This window comes from Micropterus dolomieu, linkage group LG21 (assembly GCF_021292245.1).
Source record: "Micropterus dolomieu isolate WLL.071019.BEF.003 ecotype Adirondacks linkage group LG21, ASM2129224v1, whole genome shotgun sequence".
NCBI lineage: Eukaryota > Metazoa > Chordata > Actinopteri > Centrarchiformes > Centrarchidae > Micropterus > Micropterus dolomieu.
Genome location: NC_060170.1, coordinates 30,866,488 through 30,889,503, shown reverse-complemented (window position 1 = coordinate 30,889,503; position 23,016 = coordinate 30,866,488). Strand labels below are relative to the sequence as shown.

The following is a 23,016-nucleotide window of genomic DNA, read 5'->3' as shown; positions in this document are numbered from 1 at the left end:
GAAAACTATTGAAGTTACGAAATCGATTTAAGGAGCTTTAAATTAGGTATTTACTACATCTAATCTTATCAGTTGTTAAACCACGGCAAAACAAGGCACATAAACTTACCAATATAGGGTTCCCTTCTAGACACAAACACTGTGTGTGTGTGTGTGTGTGTGTGTGCTTTGTAACGGTGTGGCCCAAGGGGCTACTACCCTACACCATTGTTCCAGGCGCACATACTGTGGTCTGCGAGTCAGGTAGTCAACAATCCAGTACACGAGGGGGGCATATACCTGCATCGCTGTCAGCTTCTCACCCAGCAGGTCTGGCCGGATGGTGTTGAAAGCACTGGAGAAGTCAAAAATCATGACCCTCACATCTACATCCAGGTGGATGCGTTTGAGCAGGAAGATGATGGCATCCTCAACTTCCAGTCCACGCTCGTAGGCGAACTGGAGGGGGTCCAGAAGAGGTCTTATAAATATCTGTACCATTTTTCATTTAGTTTATAGCAACATTACCTTCGCTCTCTGTACCTCTGTGTGTATATTGTGTAGGCTGCCTCCCTCCCCTCTCTCTCTCTCTCTCTCTCTCTCTCTCTCTCTCTCTCTCTCTCTCTCTCACCCCAACCGGTCGAGGCAGATGGCCGCCCACCCTGAGCCATGGTTCTGCTCGAGGTTTCTGCCTCTTAAAAGGAAGTTTTTCCTTGCCTCTGTCGCCTAGTGCTTGCTCTTGGTGGGAACTGTTGGGCTTCTGTAAATATCATCATAGAGTACGGTCTAGACCTGCTCTTTTATGAAAAGCGCTGTGAGATAACTGTTGTTGTGATTTGGCGCTATATAAATAAAATTGAATTAAATTGAAATTGAACCATGGGCCACAGCTGATCCAGAACCAGTCTTTCCAGGGTCTTTATAATGTGGGAGGTCAGTGCCACAGTCTGTAGTCCTTGGAGCCACTAGGACGTGGCGTCTTTGGTACAGGAACCATGCAAGTGTCTTCCACAGCACCCTTTGGAGACTTAGGCTCAGGTTGAAGACATGGTGAAGGACTAAACCTTGAGCTGTATTTAGGTTTAGTTGCCAGTCACTCTCCCTGTCTTTGTTGTCCTCTTCAACAAACTCCATTTCTACTCCTGCATCCATTTCGCTATAGAAACCATTTGAATATCAAAATGTTTTGCTTTTTAAGAACATGTGTGGTGTGATTCAGCTAATATTTTTACCTACCTCTATCATACTGACACATTAATAAATTACTCACAAAATTGTTGAGGTGGAACAATATTTCACGCCTGTATGTTATAATACGGGAAGTGACATAAATTTGAACTGAACAAACACAGTTTTGGTATCTTTGTGGGGACTTTTGTGAGGATTTGAAGTGTTTTTTACAAGTGAAAACCATTGGCAATATTATAATAGCTTCCAGCTTTTCTGGCAGTGTATTTCGGCTCTCAGCTTCTTTAGGTAAAGCAGTTTGTTATACATTTCTGCATTTCCATTTGATACTTTGGCCTACATAGTTGAGTTACAAAGTCTTTTTTTGTTCCAAAGTTTTCAGCAATTCAGTTCATCTGTCTAATATAAATACAAAGCATTTATTCTTTCAGTCAACTGATGTCAACTTCCAGCTCATACATTGTTACTGGTACATTGGTTTAGCTTCCAGCTTTTCAAGGAATGTATTTCAGCTTTAAGCATTATTAGGTAGCGCAGATCAGCTTCCAGGTTGTTAAGCAGTGCAATGAAATGGATTTAAGCTTTAAGACGTTAATGTTTTTGCAAATTAATTTCAGCTTTCAGCATTCACATGCATTATCTGCAGGAAATGTTCAATATATACTTATTTATTTATTTTCCTGGAGCAATATCACTGATAAATCACCTTGACATCTTTGACATTTTTGTTTTCACTCCTGGAGGAGAAGAGCTCTTTAATGAATCAAGTGCTTGGCAGCGTTCAGTCACAGGCACTTTGATAACAGCAACATCAAATGACACAGTGTTCTGTGTTCTGACTTGCACGACTTCAACACACCCTGCAGTAATGTAATAAATGCTATGCAAGAATTTACCTGGGTGATATTGATGCAGAAGAATCATACTGAATAGTGTCAAAGAGTTCAATAAAGTCAGGCTAACACATGGTGCAAGGACAACAGGATATACCATATGGTGTGAAGCAGTAGTGTGAGACAAAACACGGACTATACGGTACATTTTGCTCCACTAAAGTCTAAAACTGTGATCATCTGTGACCTAAAGTCTACGTGTGTGTGTGTGTGTGTGTGTGTGTGATGAAGGAAATTATACTGATGCAGGTGACATGCATGAAATAAATTAGACTAACTTGATGGAGGGAATAATTGGAATTGGGACTGTGTAAACTAAGCTGCTGTCTGCGCTGTCGACTCACTGCTGAGAGAGCAGCTGGTGAGCCGTCAAGGTGAAGTGAACAGGGCAGAAACAACAACATACTGCCATCACAGCTTCTGCCCCCCCAAATGGTAATTACTTTGTAAAGTTAGATTTTTTTTTTATACATTTATGACATTTGTCATATCGTATTTATTTCAGTAGGTTAACAAGAGGGGCCTTTTGTGCATGGTGCAACTGAAGAATTTGCTTGGCTCCTGTAGATCAAAATGCTATATGTCCGAGACCCCTCTATATCGTTCCAGAGGAAGGGAGTGCTTGCAATAATTTGTTAAGGAAATTGTTCAACATTTTGAGAAATTCAATTGATTACTTTCTGGTCAAGATTTAGATCAGGTAACATTCATGTTTGTCCAGTAAGTAGCTTAAGGCTTAGCTTAGCGTGTCTTTCAAGTTCACTATATTTACTATTATATCCTGTATCTCTAATTCGTATAGAATTTGTAAAAAGAACAATTTGATGTTTTATGGAGGGTTATGGGCCAGACTCTTTTTATTGGCCGTGACCAGGAAGTTCCTGGAGTCCCCGGTTGTTGCCTGGCACATAACCCTCCATAAAATGACAATGTCATCTTTGGTCTCCTATTTGTATAGATTAAACAAGCACAAGAAAACAAGAAAATTAATGAGCTTTAGAGGTGCTGGTAGCTGGATTATGTTGCCTTTGGAACGAGCCAGCCTTGCTGTTTCCCCCTGGTTCAAGTCTTTATGCTAAATCGAGCTAGCCAGCTGCTAGCTGTAGATTCACATTTACAGCTGTAGCAAAAGTGGTATCAATTGTCTCTCTTCACTCTTGGCAAGAAGAAAATAGGAATAATTCCCAGGATGTCTAATTATTCATGTAAGATTTTTTGGCAAACAATTGTCAAAAATAAATGTGGCAAATATTGGCACAAAATGTTTGCATTCAGCAGTTTTCAGATCAAAAATATTAGTTTCAACTTTCAAAAGTATGCGAGTTGTAGGTGAGACAGACAGGGAGAATGCGAGCACAGATGAGATGCAGCACTCAGGGTAAAAGAGGTGTTTTTTTGCACATTCCTGGAAGCCACAGCTCCTGTTGGCAGGTTGTCCTCTGTGCCTGCTAGCTCTCCTAGCTCCACGTGTTTATGTCTTGGGTTTCTCTCCTTCTCCCTCCCTCTCCAAATATTTTCTAATGCCACTGAAGAATGTTCCAGTGTTGTTGAAGTAGTGGAGCGGTCATATCTAATGAGCAGGATTGTTGTTGTTTTGTTTTTTTTCTTTCAGCTGATACATTCTGAAGAGGCCTCCCTCTTCTGCTAATCCCACTGACAACAACCAAATGTTTGAATGTGACACACACACTGCACACAACTGTAAGGCTGCACAGTAGCATAAATGTATATGCCAGGATTTATTTCTACAACTCACTAAGAAATATTTGCTTCTGGGTTAACTTGAATGACTTCTTTGTTGAGTTGAAGAATGTTGGCTAAAAATAAAGCTGTGGTGTAATGGAGTGTTTCTGTGGCCCCGTTGGTTCTCCTGCCGGTGGGCTCAGAGTGGGTCTGCAGGGCCTCTGTCTTTCTAATTCAGCCCACATATATTGCTGCGTTTTCCATACATAAATAAATAGAAACCACAAAGTCTGGCCACGACATTACAGGGAAGGTGTAAACAACTGGGACCAAACCTTGCAGAGCTCTGGGGTGCCTAAAATCACCATTAGGCTTCCAGTCACCAGCGGAGACTTCAGGGATAACAAAAGCACACTGCTTTATTAGATCAGTCACAGTCGTCAGTCATCAGTGAGAGTAGAGAGAGACAGGAAAGGCAGGAGAAAGACAGGCAGGATGGATACGGACCCAGGCTGCTGCGGTAAGGACTCCTTGGTACATGTGCTACCTACCAGGTGAGCATCTACCAGGGTGCCCAGTGACAGATATGACAAATAAATAAATAAATAAAATAAATTAAAGTTGTTAATTAATAGAATTTGAAACATCCACGTACTCCTTATCTGTTTTTGATGTGTGTGGAACTGTTGGTTTGTCTTTTAGCTGTGGCACATAAGTGCTTTTAAAACGTTAACACAAGGCTTCAGGGACTGATCTGAGATACTCAGAACAATTACAATACTGGTTTCTAATCTCTAATCTTCTAGTCATTGCAGGATGTAGGCCTTAGTTACATTGTAATATCTCAGGAAAATGGATAAATATATGCTGAAATTTAATTTATAACATTCTTTAAAAGTAAAAATAGCTTCTAAATGCAATAAGCATTGTTAAGTTGTACTTTTCCATAGGCAAGTAGTACTAGATTTTAAATTTTTTAAATATGGTGGATTTCTAGAGTCTCTGGAGCCTATGTAATAGGTTTAATATGAAAACCTCTTTATCCTTTCCCACAGTAAGTCTGCCTCCTCTGACCCACCAGGGGCGGAGAGGACACATCTGCTGCAGCCGTGCAGACGCACTGCTGATGATTACTGCAGGTAAACTAGCTTCAGCAGCCAACAGGGACAACAGTATTTCCCCAGTGTACACACTACACACATTTTCGATAAACAAGGCATAAATGTTTCAACGGGACACCATATTTAAGATTTGTGGAGGTACACAAACTGTGAATTTGAGAGTGATGTGATTTGTGTGCACAGCTGGCACTTTCAGTATATTTACATCTATATATTTGGCAAATTTCTCATTGCAGTGAACAGATCTAGGATTGAAGGGTGCCTGCTCTGGACTGTTTCAGGTGTCGCCAACCTCCCGGAGTGGAATATTTACCTTTCACTCTAAAACTGGGGAAAGGGAAGCCAATATCCAACACCAAACTATGCATTCAGCAGCTGTTTGCTCAGGTGAACAAACCCTATTGAGGCTTTTTTCCTGCTTATTTAGGGTTTTACCGATAACATTATAGAACTACCATTCTTTAAAAGCTGTGATTCAGAGTTGACAACTCCCACAAAATAGACCCTGCAATGAAAGTCTCGCTTGCCATGTGCTGCTGATGAGCATGCATGCAAAGTGGACTGGTGATCTCTATTTAATTGTGCACCCTATGTATCACTTGTTGATGCAACATAATGATCTGTATTTTTTAAATTAAAGCTCAATCAACTAGCAGTTATAAACTATTTTAATGAACCACTTTACAGGAGTTTCTATTTACAAGTTTCCCTCAGTGAGAAGAAATGTCCAGACTCGTCTATACATCCAAAGACTGGCAACCACCCCACCCCCCACAGAAATAAAGGCATGTTTTATGGGAACAAGGATATTCAACAGGCAAGTTTTTAGAGACATTTTCTACTAAACATGAGCTGCACAGGAAAGTACAAATGAGCAACAAAACAGCTGTTAAAGTTTACAGGCCTGCAGCAATTTATTCATACATTAAAAGTGCAAAACTATGGACAAGCTGTTTACTTGAGGTCATACATGACAGCCTGTTCTGTGAGAATAAAACAGACTTAGCGTAGAGACATAGGACAGCCACCTTTTTATTCTTGAGATTACAAACTTTCAGACAATGTGAGTAAACTTGTAAAAACATTTACACACTCAGGTATAGTTGTTAAATTCCCAACAAACTAGTGACAATCAAGACACTGGCACACAGTCTTAGACTTATCAAGGAGTGATTTATGTTTCCTCGGCTAAGGAAACAGACGAAGACTTTTGTCCTTAATTCATAGACGTGCTTGTTTTGCCAAAGAAAAATAATGTCCACATTGAGATTACTGAATTTAAAACCTGTCTGTGCCACCAGCAGGTCAAAGCATTTCCTTATCTATTTATCTATGATTTATTTATGCATGATCCCTGCAAGATGAAGTCCACTGACTTTGGTGAATCCCCGTATTTTCCTTGTGCCTCCATGAAGTTGACACTTTTGGTTTATGGCTCTAGAACTATAGGATGGATTGCCATGTACTGACATTTGTGTGCCCCTTATGATAAGGTGTAATAACTTTTCATCCAGTACTATATTCAGTTAAAAAATGTAATTTGTCCGATACTTTGACTGCAGGAATTTGAAAGTGACATTACCACCGTGCCAAAATACAGCCTCACAGAGCTGCTGGCATGACTGTAGACACTTGGAGGGAAAATCTTTTTTTAAATGTGGACTTTTCTTCAAAGCAAGTTAGTACGTACTTGTTTCTTTTTAGTAAAGTTGAATATTTCATTTGTTGTAATAATTAGTTTTCATTCACTCTTTCTCTTGCTAGTACACATTAGAAGTTAATTAGCTGTAAGCTTTATTTTCTCCTGTTAGCTGTAATAGAAGACTCCAACTCTGAAAAATGTTTTGCATCTGTAAATGCAGAGACCTCTGGCATAAAATAACACCCTGCTCCTTCCAGACAAGCCTAAACATACACTCACAAAACCACAAAGGCTTTGGCATTGGGTTGTTTGCATTCATCTGAGTTGTTGGATTGCTGAGTCACAGAAAGCTATAGGCTCTAAACTATACAGAGCTGAAGCTGAGAACATGAACTGTTGAATGCAAATAAGGCTGTAAAATATAATTCCTCTGCGGGCGTGGCTTTATTGCAGGAGAGAGTCCTTGTTCTGAGTCAGACAAGCAAGACAGCAGACTGCACCAAACTCAACACCAACAAATTATAAAATGTATAAGCTTTACTCATATAGCAGTTATACAATGTCAACTATTTCATAATCAGCCAATATTATGTGTAATTTGCACCCATGGCTAAGGCACAAAAGACAGAAACCCTTAGTTACAGAGCATTTTTAGTACACAAAAAGTGGTTTAAATTCAAGTTTGGAAGGTGACGCCGCTGCAGCTCTCTTCTGTTTTCCCTCAATCTGTATGTTTGTACAGGTGCACACGTGATGTATGTGTAGCAGCCGCTGTGTGACTGAGCACTGACCCACTTCCACCATTTGACACGCTGGTACTGTCCCGAACAGAGAGACCGTGAGGCCGAGTAACAAACAGCCCTCTGTCACTAGGAAGAAGCCATACTTTTAGTTTAAATGGCCCTCAACTCGCTTTGGGCTTTTTGAATAACTGAATATCAGAATTATTTGTAGACTTCTGAAGTCACTGTTCCACATGTATACAGTATGTGTATATATGCATGTCCATATCAATATGGGTCAGGAGGTAGAGCCTGTTTATGGGAAGATCGGCGGTTTAATCCACGGCTTCTCCAGGCTGCATGTCGAAGTGTCCTTTGGCAAGATACTGAACCCCAGTTGACTGCGTTTGAGCACTGTGTGTGAATGTGATGTAGTATAAAAGTGCTTCGAGTGGTCGAAAGGCATTTACCACATGGAACATATGTAGACCTACCATTTGAAATGTGCACACGTCAGAAAGGCCTGTAGTGTAAGCGCCCTATTGCAATACCGCTATTATGAATAACACCTTGGCTCTGCTGCAGACCCACCAACACCTTTAACCAAGCATTTAGCAGCAAGAAGTTTGTCAAAACACAGCCAGAGTAATGGGTGGCAGAAACAATTGACATGGCAACCATCAGGCTCAGGGGGCCTGAAAAGGAGAGTAGGGCGCATAGTCTGGCAGGAGCATAATTAAACCTGAACTTTGGGGTTAGCTTACATTACCTCTCGTGCCAATTCAAGCATATTAAAAGCTGGAGTGTCAACAGGCGAGCGTGTCCCCATGTGGTCCCCTTGCTGACTGCCATTCTTCAGAGCGGCGCTCCCCTGCCATGTCTCTTTGCTGTTCCACGCTTGACTGTTGTGATTGGAGTTAACCACTATCAAGGAGGCTTTTTGAAACAACATTATCATTCACGTATTATAATGTCAACACTGCAAGTAGGACAGAGATGTGGATTTTGATTGGCATGATGTGTATAATATGGAGGGTGTTGGAGAGAACAGACCTCCTGCTTTGAGGGATATACTTAACCTCCTGCCTACTGGATCCTTGTCTATTTCACGTAGGCGAGGAGAGGAGAGGAGCTAATTTAGAAACTTGCACATTTAATTTGCAGCTTTAATGTTTGGCTCACAATTATATAATAAACCTTTGATTCCAAAGTATTGCACTACAATCGGTTAATTTCTCTGTACCAAGCTCCAAACAGGCCACTAGGTGTCTCCGGTCACTGCTTACAAACAAATTCAGTTTCAGGCTTTAGCTCTGCATTCATACAGAAATGCTTGAGCTCCACTACAGTACCCAGCACTGTTAAGTAGCAGACTTAGATTAGCATCACTGTCTGCCAAGCATCGTACCATAGTGAAAGTGATGAATGGATATGCAGATGTGGTGAGTGTAGTTCACTCTGAAACAGGTTGTCATCACCATAACAAAACAAATTGTGTCACAGTAAAACAGGCATATTGTGCCCCATAAAGACGAGTGGTTGACGAGCAGTTGGATGAACAAGCATAGAATAAAAAGTCAAAAGGCCCTGTATTCATAATTTTTCATCTTTACTGCTTCCTTTATTTGACTGCTGCTTATTTTTTGTCCACATCTCCCTTTCCCAAACAGGGAAAAGGAGCTGTTTGCTATGTTTTAGGGCCCATGAGTAGACTTTATGAGCCTTGGGTCACAAATAAGCCACTTCTGGCAGCAAAAAACTCAGACTGACACAGCTGATATTGGCTGTCATGGTAGAAATAAACATATATGAGTGAATCTAGTCCAGCCCATCAGTCCTCCTCCCTGCCATCTCCTCCCTCCCCTGCTTGGCCGTTTGAAGCTGGGAGTGGTGTGAATCTATCTCCCTGCCAGTTTCCTGTACTGCAGCTTCCAGACCTTCTTTACTGCATCTTCATGGTCTAAATTACTGCACCGCATTTGATGGCTGCCTGGCAGACACCTGAAAGCTGACAGGGCGGCAAGGTTGATTGCTGCTGGAAGAGGTTAGACAGCAACTGCTGGACAGGGAACAGTCATTTTGGCCAAAGCTGTTGAGTTATTCTGTTCACGGCCACAACTGCCGCTGTCGCCCCTTCTCTGCTTTCTGGGAGGAGGCCAAGCATTTTGGGTGTGCGCCTGTTTTCACAGCACTGAAAAGGAATATTCTGACAAGTGACAGTTGAGCATCAGAAGTTTATGTGTGGCGTTAGGTCTCGGGTTGACTCCCTTTCACCTCAAACTGCAGGCGGATGGGAAAGCAGGCACAGTTCCACATCAGGGACCAAACAGGCAACTCCACCAAGTGGCTGCGACACTGGGCGAGGCTGCAGTATATCAAATTTAGCAGTAAAATCTAAATACATGTCAACATTAAAAATAAGGTTTCCTTGAAATAAAGCTTGAGCTTGAAACAACCCAGCTTCTTTTTTTGTTTGACTTACAGCAGAGGTTACATTTCGTGGGACATGAGTCAACAGACTGGGAGGTCAGTGGTGAAAGGGAAAATGGATGAGTGACACTCCCTCCTTTAATAGCCACTGTTGAGGTGTACTAAATACAGTACAATTAATTTGCATGCAAAGTTTCTCTTCACAGAAACTGTCCAGCAGCTGGAATGGAGCACTGTCACTTGCTATTAGTGCATTTTGACAGCCAGACACCCCTCAACTCAGCTGATCCTTTAAGAGCCTGACTGTGCATTTGAATGAGTTGAAGAAAGCTCTGAAAATACTGGTAACCAAATTCCTGATCTGCATGCGGTCTATCAGTGCAACAACCAAAACCACTACTAGCTCTGCATCAGATGGAAGTCTGGCCTGTGTTCACTGGAGAATGGGTGAGCCCGTCCAAAGGAGGCTCAGGCAAATTGGTGTCAGCTGTTGAGATCCTCACAGATTTGAGGTGCACCTCCAACAACTGACTTTGATCTGTTTTTTGTTAAAAAATTTTTTGTGGGAAGAAGTAGTTATACTTTTTTGGTGGAGGTGGTGTGCTACATTTTTGTTGCTGGAAGTCTGTGAGCAGGGTAAAGGGGTTGCCGGAGGCTGCTGGAGTGCAGATTTTGTGTCTGGGGCTAGGAACAGGGCTCCTTCCTGTCTCTCACAGGATGTGGGGTATCCTGTCTGGCAGCAGCAAAGAGAGTCGCCCGGCTTCAAAGGCAGGAGGAAGTGGTCAGGGGATGGAGAGGTAGGCAGGACAGGGGGAGGTGGCAAACAAGGCCACAGACCGAGCCCTACAGCTGAATGGCCTCCTGAGTTCTCTTTTTTGAATGCAGTACATTTCAACATGAACTCAACAAGCACACAGTATTAACTTTATAAAAAGCTGCTACAAATAAGACAGCGATTTATAATTCTGGAAATGTTAGCTTTTGTTTCACTACACTTCAGATTTTTATTAAAGAGGTACTCATACAATACTCCATTCAGTCTTGTTAATAGCTCTACAATGCTCATAAGCGGAGTTCACTTTCCTTCCCTTGTTCTATTTACAAGTGAGGGGGCTTTTTGAAAGACATTAGCAAATCTTGACTTCGAAAATATGTGCAGTTGGCACTGGGAGACGCACCCTGTTCCACTGGCATCTGAGTCAGTCGGTCATAGTCAGTGGCAAATGTGTCAAAAGGCATGTGTGCTGCAGACACAAATGCACACAGCAAACAAATGGGAGAGAAACAAGTGTCAAAAAATATATGGAACAAAAGAGGAATAAAGCAGGGAACAATGGAGGGAGAGATTCCCTAATTACACATGTAACAGTAAATACAGGGCTTTTAAAGTCATTACACTCTCCTGTAATTTTATGCTTGTCTTGCAGGCTGTCTTGCAGGAGATCAAACACTAATGCTGTAAACCCTTTTCCTCTCCACATGCATTTGACATTATCATCCTGTGCCCCACATTGGCAAAGACATTCTAACACCACTAAGAGGGCCTGACAAAAAGGAGGACCGGGACACAAGTAAGCCTATTAATAGACCTGGACACAACAAGCTGCCACTAATTAGTCAGGTTAATCACAGAGCGGAAAATATAGTGAAACATAGGCGGAAACAAACACTGACTGTAAAGGAGTCAAACTGGGTTGTTGGAAATGTGGGTTTAATGTAATGGCACAAAAGCTGAGTCATTTATGGCAGAGTTTGTGACATTGCAAACTTAAATCTGTTATTTATTTACTTTTTATTTTTATTTTTATTTTTTTAAATTCGCGCAATCTTCAGTAATTCAAAAGTCAGCATAGATATAAAAATGTGCGAAACAAAATCAGTTGTGATAAACTGCAAGGCTAATTCTGACCAAAAGATGTAGGTAAAGAAGTCTGCCAATTTTATATTTTGAAATATATTGGCAGTTAAAACAAGACTGACATATTATAACCTTATTAAGTTGATATGGCAAACATGCTTACACATCTAGCAGACATATAGCAACATTAGCATTTATTTTGAGTTGTTTTTTTCTGACCACCTAATTAATGTCCAATATTCACTCAAGTCTTTTTGTTTTCATCAATTTCGGAGGTAAATATTTAAGTTAATTAAGTAATAAAAAGTAGTTTGGTTTAGTATGCAGTCAGTTTAGTAGAACTTTTTTCTGGAAACAGGTGATTTGCTTCCAAATTTGTGTTCCAGCAACATCCAAAAAGATTTCTTTATAAAGGACATTTTTATAGTATTGAATATTTTGACAGTGAAATGAAATAGAATATCTAACATGCAGCCCCATTGTGTGTGAATGCTATACATTGTATAACCAGTTTGGATGCATCATTTTCACATCCAGAGTCTAAAGAAAGATATCAAGCTAGTCATACAACTTAAATTGGAACTTTTTTAAACATCAAAGTCTGTTTTACAGGTTTACAGTACTGCTGCATATATGAAAAAGTTGTTGTTTTTGTCTTCAGAAGGAGCTGTGTGAAGTCTGATAAATCTACATTAGCAGCTACTAGCATTAACCAAGCGGGAAGCTTCCGGTCTACAATATGAAGCCGATGCGGAAGTCCCTGAAACCTGCATTCTATTAAAAATCCAGCAGGGGGCGACTCTTCTGGTTGCAAAAAGTCCAGCTCCATTAGAAATAATGTGAAAATGACCCGACTTCTCAGCTGAATAATTAACCCAGTAAACACTTTCCTGAGGAGTTTATGGTCTCAGTCGCTAGTTTCAAGTCTTCTTCAATACAAAATGATGTTGATTTAGTAAATTATGGTCCCATTTATTTTAAAATAGACCACAAAGTAGAATATATTATCTATGATTGACAAGTCGTTACCATGGCGACCTGTCAATCAGGCTAGAGCCGACTCGTACCCTCGGCACTGTGTAAATTTAACCAGAACCGCTGAAAAAACTTATTAGGAGTTGGCTGTTCACTTTGTCTGGTGAGTACATTTAGTTTTAAACCTGTTGTTCGCTAGACAAAATTATCAGCCCTGTTAAAATGACAGTTACCGTGAGTTACAGTTGCACCTAGCTAAGCAAGCTAGTTAGCGCCGTACATGGCCATTAGCTCCGCCGTATCGTCACTTCAGGCCACTTCATGGTTGCAAAAACTCAACATGGCAGCGCCCTATTGGCCAGACTCGAGGCTTTAAAACGGCAGTCCACAAACCAACGGGTGACGTCACGATGACTATGTCCATTTCTTATATACAGTCTATGGCATTAACATTAGCAGTGACACCCGAATCTCCAAATGAACCCTAAGTAGTTCACTTGCATTGTGGGTAATGTGGACTCGTGGGGCGAGTTCAGTCTCAAAACGTTTCGCACCGGTTTGCAACAACATGATTCCTTGCAACGTTCTGCAACACGCTTCGAGGTGTGTTCTCTTCTGGTGGGTGGGCGTGTCACATGTGTTCAGGGTACCACTGTTTCTGTTGAAGAAAAAAAACGTTTCGCTACATTTTGTGAGGCGCTGAACTCGCCCCAGGTTTCGACAAGGAAGAATAAAATACTTTTAAAGGTTCCTACAGTGAGATTATTTGTCTCAGACTATCCTGCCAACATAAATTATGATTGGATGATATTTGATTTTTGAGTATCTTACCTTTTGCCCAATGCATGCTGGGAATTCCACATCTTTAGTAGTCTGCAATCTGTAGAAATTTGCACTGCAGTCAAACCTATAAATGTGAATGTGTAGTAAACTCGACTGAGCCAGAAAAGTAATAATATACATCCATTCATGTGTAGTTCCAAAATCCACTAATGTTGCATGTGGTGTGACTCTGAAATACTTGGCTAAATTCGTATTTGGTCTGTGGCTCTCAGATGAGGGAGTTACTATTCATAAGAGCAGAAATGTTGGTATAACAAAATGCTCCTGATGCCAGAACCTCCCAGATCCTGCCAGGGTGTCAACATGTCCAGCAAGAATGTGCTGAGCTTCACTCTGGCCAAGGGTCAGCAGAGTATAGGCATGTGTTCACATGTGTGCGGTACTCATGTCTGTGCGTGTGGATATGTTTCTATCTGTGCGATTCACTATCCGAGTGTAGGCGTGTATGAGTGGGGTTTAGGATGAGTCAGCTGTGAGGCAAAGAGCCCGGGTTAAGTAGGCTGTTTGGTACTGGAGGAGGACAACCATTGACCAATAGTGACCAGTGCAATCAGTTACACTTTAATAATAAAACATTGTAACTACTGCCATTTTATTGCAGTGTGAGTAATGAAACCAGGTCCATGCCACTATGTCAAGCATGTACCCATCCTGCTGAAGTGTCCTTGAGGAAAAATACTGAATGCTCTGTGTCTGACCCTGTCCTCCGACCTGATGAATATCATTAATCATTCCAACATCTTGCATTTTGACCCCTCATGAGTTCTTGAGATGTAAATTAAGGTTTAATTTTAGTTAAATAATGAAGATAAAATCATTCTACAAGTATGTACACACATGCATGATACACAATCACCCTGCAGGAAGGTGGGTCACTTTTTTTCTTTTCTCACAACATGTAAATCATGTCTTAGTCCTGTTTATGGGAACTAGGAGTGGAATTTTTCAGCTCCATTTTGTTCAGCAGCTGTTGCCCCAAAGCAGCAGTCGTCCCTGCCTGCCGTGCTTCTGCAGACCAACTCGGCCCACACACACACTGTGGGGATGAGAAGTGGCACAACGAGCTCACTGGACTGTCCCGTAATAGCCCCTGATAAAAGGTATGAGCCACAGTAGATTGGGGAAAAGGTAGGGGATTGCCTCTGATCTTTGTGTCCGTGTGCCAAAACTCCACAATGCGTATGTGCTTAGGTCCCCATGGGCATATGCACCCACTTTGTCCAGCATACTGGGGTGAGGGTGCTTTCACTCAGGTGGAAAAGCTTACTAGGTCAGTGTTTGCAACAAGGGGGAATACAGTAACTGCTGTGAAGGATGCTGCTCTGCACAAAGACTGATTCACGGGGCTGATGGGGAACATGTGCGCAACACATGGTGAAGCATGAACAGAGAAAGAGCCACAGGCTGGAGAGGCCCATAGAGACCTGGTTACAAACAACCACCACTCATCACTCACACACACACAAGTGCACAAATATCCATGTTCTTGTACATTCTCCACTTTGCATTGAAGCTTCACACTATTACTTTAGTTCCCAGGTAGAACTCAGGGCGTGTGCTTGACTGAATGTGTGTGATTGCGACATGGTGATGAGGGATATCCGGTGCAGTGCCAGCATGTGAATGTGTCTTAGAACACCCAGAGAGCTCAGAGAGTTGATTACAGCTAATTGCCAAGATGAAGCGCAACAGCTGGAACTGCCTTGCTGCTATTCAAAGAAACCAAACACATACAGCACACACAGACACAACCCCTCCTGCACACCTCCGACCCCCTGGTTTTTACTAGGACAGAAATGAGCTCCCTCTTTGCACCTCACCCCTCATTCCTCTGGCTCCCCCAGTCTTGGCAGGGCCAGATCTATAGCTCAGAGACCTCTGCGAGATGACTGAGAGCTTGCTGGAGTCGATATGAGCTGGCCCAGACTGAGACTGCTGAGGCTGCTTTTTTCAGCTGTGGGGTTTCCCCCCTTGCTGTGGTATTGATGGAATCCTAAAGATGCTTGCAGCCAGATGTCTCTAAGACAGAGTGAGAGAAAGATGCAGCTTGCAGCACCGCACAGCCTTCAACATGCTTGAGCTCTCTTCAGGCTCACAAAAACGTTGCAAACATGCTTTATCTGCATTCATCCAAAAATAAGCTGGAGCCTTTTTACACATTTTAATCTAAAGTGAAGCATAAAAGAAACTTTAGACATGGACATTCATGTAACAATTCCAGGCAGAAACAGGATTTATCTATGTGCTCTGAAAGACCAACAAAGATACAACAACAAATTCATCAGCAACCAAATCTGCTTCGATGTTTGAACAAAAATAAATGCGTCCTATGACTTGGGCTACGTTCAAGGCAAAATGATAATAAGTTGTTATTTTAAGGAAGTCCAGTAGGCTTAAAAAGATAAAAAAGACCAAGTTTGTTTATAGCAACTTCATCAGCCTGTTCTGGTGCAAACAAGAAAGTGTTTTAAAGGCCCACGACACACTTACAAACTTATGCATCACATTTCTCTCCCCTGCAACTCTTAACCCCATTGTTTTGCTTTTTCACTGACATAAACATTCAAAAACATTCTCTTTCCACACTTTTTGGCTTCATCTACCTTTTCTTTCTCCCTGACCTTCTTTCCTGTCAACCCTCTGGTCTTTCTCCCAGAGACAAGCTTGTGCAGACAGGAAGTGTGGCCTCCTCTGGGTTTGGGCCCATCAGTGTGTTGTTTATTGTCCTAACCTCAGAGAATTAGCATCGAAGACAAAGTCAAGGGCATCAGCGCCAGTGGAGGTTGCATGGAAGGGAGAGGAAGCAAAACAGGACCAGACTGTGTTGTATATTTGTTTAGTGTGGGGTGTGGGGCTGCCAACAGGCGCTGTGATAACCAGTAGGGTGAGGAGAGGGTTGGTCAGGGTTGGGTGATTGGTGCAGAGCTACATCCATTCCTCTCATTGTTCCCTGTGTTCCTATCTACAACTACACAATGTAGAAATGATCTGATTGTCTGTGCAAGCATTCCTCCATCTCCACGACTTGTGATAAAACATTTTCTCGGCTCAAATCTTTAGTTATACAGTTCAGCCCGGAATTTTCTAAACCACTTTACCACATGTGTAAAATAGTCAGCGGACATGAACAATGAAAAGGCCTGCATATAGCACCTTTCTCTCCTGGCTACTTTAGGGCAATAAAAGGGGAAGTTAACGACTGAAAGTGTGTGTTCTTCCTTTGTAAAATGCCATGCAGAGCAGTTAAAGTTCCTCTCCTCCGCAGCAGCAGGGAGCAGTAGGCTGCAGGAATGTGCTCTGTTCACAGTGGGAGCTGCCAGCTCCCAACGACATGGAGGGTAGAGTAAACATAATTTACATGCCCTTGCATTGTTTTCCCAAAATGATGATGTAACATAACATAGGAGAATGGTTATTCAAAGTGGTCTTAAAGAGTGGTATTAGTGTTTTGATTTCAGGGGCGACATTGCAGATTTTTCTAAGAGACTGATGCACTTGCAGCAAAGTCAGTTCTTCACAGATCAGTTCTGGTTTGGAGCTCCTGAACCAATCACTGGAGAGGGTTTACGGACCAGCAACCCAGCAGTAAGATGGCAATTCACCAACAAGGGCCTTGTAGATAAATGAGTACAGATGATCATCATTAGTAATGAACGTGAGGGCAGAATGGTAAATGTAGTCCATGTTCCTCAGAGTGGAAGCTGCAACCTGTCAGTGAAGGACTTCCATAGACCTTTCAGAGGGAAGCAGGTCCTGTTCCTGTACAACAGAAACATCCTCTGGATGGTGTAGAGGAGGTAATATATAAAAATTAAAAAAATATATATATATCCATCCATCGTCAACCGCTTATCCTGCGTACAGGGTCGCTATATATACATAAAATATGTGTGTATATATATAATTAGTATATAATTAGTGTTAAATACACTGCTTTCCCTTCAGTTACTTCAGTCGGGAACATGTGGAGGCTCCTTTTTGTGAAGAGACTGTCGATTTACACAGAACAGAGAGAAGTAAAGAAACAGAGAAACTTCTATAATGCTTTGTAAACCAAGTCAAATGTCAATGGCTTACGCAGTTAAAGCTAATTCCCATGGTTTGTGGTATTATAAAATGCCAAAAGCACGAAGCCAAAGGTGGCCAGTAAGAAAGAGTACGTACATTCAGCACGAGCCAAGAAATTATCTGTCTCATTAGGAGAAGAAAACTGTTTCAGTTGGTGGTGTTAGTGACCAAGTCCAGCAAGGACTTGCAGAGAAAAAATCAGGGTTCCCTCGGTGCTCTGTTTCTCTCTTCTAAAATGAAAGCCATTTTTCTTCTTGAAAAAAATACAAAAGGAGAGAAAGCGACAGAGTGCAGAACCAGAACACCAGCCATGCCCTGATTAGTTACGCTGTGAGCAGCCAAAAAGAGAGTTGGACATTAATGTGGCAATTTTACCTGCTAAAATTAAGTGGATTACGAATAAAATAAATGGGGTAATGGCTCAGGTGTTGCAGTAATAGATTTGTCACTGATGTCCATATTAAGTTGGGAAAGTGCATACATGAATTTATGTGGTGCATTAAAAATGCACAACAGTGGTTTGGAGGTCAGCCCCTTACGAGAACTAATTTGTGTTTGTTTGCCTGTGTTTGGCATTGAAGGGAACATCTATGCACATAAATCCTTGTCCCAGTGGTGATTGGGCTGTCGTCCAACTCACATGTTACACAGAGTTTCACGCTTGTGCCTCCGAATTTGCCAAGAGAGAGGGAAAAAAATGATGGGAGGCCACACAACTCCAGTTTAATGAAACTTTAACAAAGTGAGCGGACACACAGTGTGACATTGGGAGAGACTTCTTTAAGGAGGATTAGAGTTGCAGTTGTTTAGCTTCTGGTTAGGACCAGAGCTGGGCAAGCCATGCATGACAAATCCTATAGATGTAAATGATGGAAGGATTCAGCTGTATAGGGGCTAAAGGCCTGGCACTCTGAATAAGGGGGGAGATCTCTGCCATTTCATCCACTGAGCTCTGTGACACTAATCAGGAAAATCTCCCTGAAGTGGAGAACTTGAGATGAAACCACAAAATGTCTGGAAGGAGTTGACTCCAGGGGAAGGCTGGGGTAAGGTAAGATATGGCAACTGGCCCTGGGCTTAATCTTGAGTGCTGAAACGGTTATGAGGAACTGCCCTAGATAGAGGCACTGATTATTGTAAATGTAGGCTCTAGTGTCTGATGAATCAGCCTGCCTGGTTACCAAAACAAGGGACTGCGCCTGGGAAAAAGAAAAAGTTGGTGAGCTGTGGTGGCCCTAAGGATAACTCAGGACCTGTGTGTGTGTGTGTGTGTGTGTGTGTGTGTGTGTGTGTGTGTGCGTGTGTGTGTGTGTGCGCTCTTACCCCAGCTGTCCTGCCACTCTCAAATCTCTGTGAATTTTGGCCGTCGAATTGAACTGGCAGAAGAATGCTTTCATGTTGCTGCTTAGGAACTGGAATGGAAGTATTAAAGCAATTCAAAACATGACCCTAATTTATTAAAAGTCATCTGTTTCCTATAAGCGAGTGCTAATTAATGGCCATGGCCGTGGGGGAAATGAGAGGCTGCACAGATGAGAGGCAGAGAGAGAAAAAAAAGGGAAATGGAGAAAGAGAAAGGTTTGTGTGGGTTTGGGAATGAGAGGACACAGAGATGCTATACATTTCTTACTGTCCCATGTATCAAATGGGATTACTGCTCAAGTTAGACAAGAAGGCTGTGTTCAAAAATCATTTGCACTTTCACAATGTTTTGATTAAGACCAATTTGCTGTATTTGTTTGGCGGCTGGAAAAGCAGGGTAAACAAAACTAAGGAGGAATTTCCTCTGTGTTTACTTTAACATGGGAACGGCATATGTCTGTGTACCACTTATGACAGCAATTTTCTCAATCCCGGCAAGACGCATGGAAATTATTAAAGGAAAAATGTGCACTGCGGTAGTCACAGTTATTCTGGCAATCAGCAGGAGGAAAATGATGCCGGAGTGAGCCGTGAGGGTTGTTTCTCTTTACATTTTTCCTGCACCTGGACTCATCCTGATCGATATATATAGAAACTTTAGAGATGATTCCGAACGCGATGTGCACTTTTCCTTTCTCTTGACCTTCACTTGATATTTTAGTAATCAAGTCCAACTGGGTTTAGTGAATATGACCAAGTTTTTTTCTGATATGAGACTGCAGAAGACCTCAGCTACAGGGGAAAACATGTCATACCTGTAGATTTCCTTTTCAGACAACCATCAGCCAGTTCTCAGACAATGGCAGGAGGAAGTCTTCCTTTCCCTGTACCGCAGAGTCTAGATAAAATCAGTGTCTGCGGTCTGGAGCATCTCACATCAGCAAACCAGAGGGTTGCAAAGTGAAAGCCTCTTTCCACAGACCTTCGAACACACACACACCCCACATCTGCTGCAGACCTGCTGGAATCCATGTTTGCACAGCTGCTGCTTTCTCAGTCTTTCTCCGCATTGCAAACCATACTCTCCCACTGCAGGAGAATAACATTACAGAAGCCCCCAAGTACCACAGCTTCTGCTCGGCAGTGGAAGGCAAGTAATCGAGCCCCTGGATGACCACGGCCTGACTGGCCCACCGGACATCCGTTCTCACAGTTGGACCGGAGAAGCTGGTGTTGACAGAGAAATATGAGGACGTCGTCTTCAGTGGCAGCACAGTCGCTTTTTTACAAATCTAATAAAGGGCTCAGATTCCCAGAAAAGCACTAAGTCTTGGTTGACTACATGACTGTCAGCAACACTTGATTTCTCACCTCCCACCAGCTCAGGCAATATATCTTCACATCAGTCTAAGTAAAACTCTGCTGACAGACTGTTGCCCAATTCTGACAATGTAGCTGTTTTATGTAGTAGGAGATATTATGTACAATGTGAAATACAACATGTCTCTAGTAGACATGTAAAACACATTTAAAGGAGAACAATTAAGTCTAAATCAACCATCTCCATTCAAAATAAGCTCTACTATGCCAGTGCTGTTCCATTAGGAGCAGGAGATTGTAATTGTGTCCCATTTAAGAAGTCTTCAATATGTAGCTTGCACTCATTACTGTGTGGGGTAATGTCCTGACATTACCATAGATCACTGCTCAGTGACTCGGTGTGGGCATTACTGTGATAGCTTGGAAGGATTTGATGCATTGCCAGGAAACGTTGGATGGAAAGTAATGGTTCGTCCTGATGATTCAAGATCCGCTGACATTTCCTCTTGTCTTAAATCATTTGTATGGATTGCAAGTACATTTGCTGCAGATATTCAAGGTCCCCAGAGGATGAATGATTTTCCTTTAGTGCCGCCAGCATGTCAGATTTATCACTTACCCAGTGAAATCTCTCACATCTGCTTGATAGATGGTGACCCTCCTGACATTTTTTTTTAGAGCTAGCCAGCAGGTTGACTTTTTGGGGTCTATGTGAAATACTGTATCTCCACAACTATTGGATTGCCATTAAATTTGATAAACACATTCCTGCACCCCACGGGATAAATTGTTATCCCTTTCTTGGTCCCCTGACTTTTCATCTAGCGCCATCATCAGGTCCAAATTTCACTTTGGCAGTTTATAACCAAACTAATGACAATCAGCCTCAGCTGTATTTAGCTAATTACAAATAAATGTCTGCATGCTAATAAGGTAAACTAAGTTGGTAAACATTATACCTGCTTAAAGTCACTATGACCATATTTGCATGCAAAGCATTTAACTAAAAGTACAGCCTCTACAGCCGCTAGCACAGCTGTGGAGTTTCGTGGCGCTTTTTCTTTTGTTCTTATTGTTCTACTTATTGTAAACATACTGCTGTTGCTGCTGCCAGAAATGTAAGATGCACCAGTTCCTTCATGAAAGAGGATCTATCTTTGTATCTAAACTTAAAGTAAACTCATACAAACTCCCTTTAATCAAGTCATATAACTACAAGACTGAGCAGAACATCTTGATCCTGGCCTTCTATGCAATAGCAAATTTTTGTGCAAAAAAGTGCATTGAAGCCATGCAAAAAAATAAATGAATGTTGAATTGGTTCAGACCCCGCGAAAGGAGAAGATCCATTTGTGCATCTGATGCAATATTCATCAGTGTAAGATAGTGAGGTGAAATACTGTAGTGTTATGAAAAACACACTGGAGATGAACCCATTGGGAATTATTGAAGTTCTAGGTCCTGAGTCAGAGTCCAAGTTAAGTTTCTTGCTAACTTAATCTGCTGGATGGTGGTGGGATATTAATGCCAAAGTTCAGAAATGTTTAAATAAAATGTGCCAAACCTGCTTTGTGTGTGTGTGTGTGTGTGTGTGTGTGTGTGTGTGTGTGTGTGTGTGTCTTGGGTGGGGGCTCGTTTTAAGAGGGCTGTCCTACGAAGGTTCAAGGTCAAGGTGAGATTAGGTTTCCCTCCCAGCCAACAGTGTTGATAAGAACTCTGGGATATGTAAACACACGTTCACTCCCACTCTCGCCTTTGTCTCTCTCACACAGAAACTCACACACTATCTCAGTGGAAAAGACAGGGGTGGGTAATCACACTCTGTTTCATATTTCAGAAAGGTGTGGATTTTTTTATCAAGCATGATTCATCTCCATAAGCGGAAGATTTTCCCATTTTCTCTGGAGCAAAAAGTTTGGCAGTCAGGTAGCTCTACTGAACTTGTTTTCATAGATCAGAAGAAACCACGTACTCTATCCACCCAAACACCCAGCCACATACAGCAGCCTGCTGCCTCCTCCCATAACAATACCATGTATTTTTGGATGGTGCCATTGGTCCTATAGTTGGTGCAGTTCCAGGATATTTTTAGATGTACTCCCTTTCAGCATTTTGTTTGTGTATATTTAACAGGCATGTTCCATTCTTATTGCTCATGCCTGGCAGCAGTCAGTTATAGCCTCTCTGCTGACTGCTGCTTTGGTTTGGGCTGCATGCACAGGAACATGTATTTGAGAAGAAGGCGGCGGCGCTGACATGGAAGGGTGTGGTAATAAATATCCGAAATTAATGTTAGGCTGGGAGTTAAGTTTAGCCCACTTCAACTAGCAACTACCGGGGAGGCCCAGCAACAAACACACATAGGGGAATGAAGTAAGGATAGATAGGGCAGACCAAAAATTCCTGTGTGAGAGACATGGTCTTGTCATATAATCTGTCTTGAACACCACATCAGTGTTGTATCACGCTATCCCTTTCTCTTTGCTGTTTATAAACGGTGCATGTGACTAATACATCTACTGCTGTTCACTGTCTAGACCCATTAGAGCAGAATGTTCTGTGTCTGCAAGTGGACCGGAGTTCTGATTAACATCAGTTCAGTGCAAACACAATTCAAAAGGTATACACATTGAAGTGCAACAGAACGCGCAGCACATGAATGATGGTTTAGATGCTACCAGGGCTGTCCCCGACTAAGGATTTACATAGTCGAATCACCAAGTCCTGCCTATAGTCGACTGATAGTTGAATCAAGTTTGTTTTTTATGTGGCGATTGCGAGCCAGGGGGGGGTTTACACATGGTAGCTCCGCTTTAATCTTGAGAAGCTGCAGAACTGCAGTCTCTATTCATTCAACGTACACTGTAAATTTCCAGCTAAACTGAGGCTTTTTGAAGAATCTCTCTCTCTCTCTCTCTCTCTCTCTCTCTCT

General features: G+C 42.1%; 1 protein-coding gene across 1 annotated transcript in view; it reads right to left on the bottom strand.

The window, feature by feature from the left end:
• The window catches only part of ncor2 (nuclear receptor corepressor 2), a 115,029-nt gene that overhangs the window by 11,918 nt on the left and 80,095 nt on the right, over positions 1 to 23,016 (bottom strand). Inside the window, exon 30 of the mRNA XM_046035019.1 lies at positions 280 to 438. Coding sequence (XP_045890975.1) covers positions 280 to 438 — 159 coding nt within the window. The remainder of the gene's footprint in view (positions 1 to 279; positions 439 to 23,016) is intronic.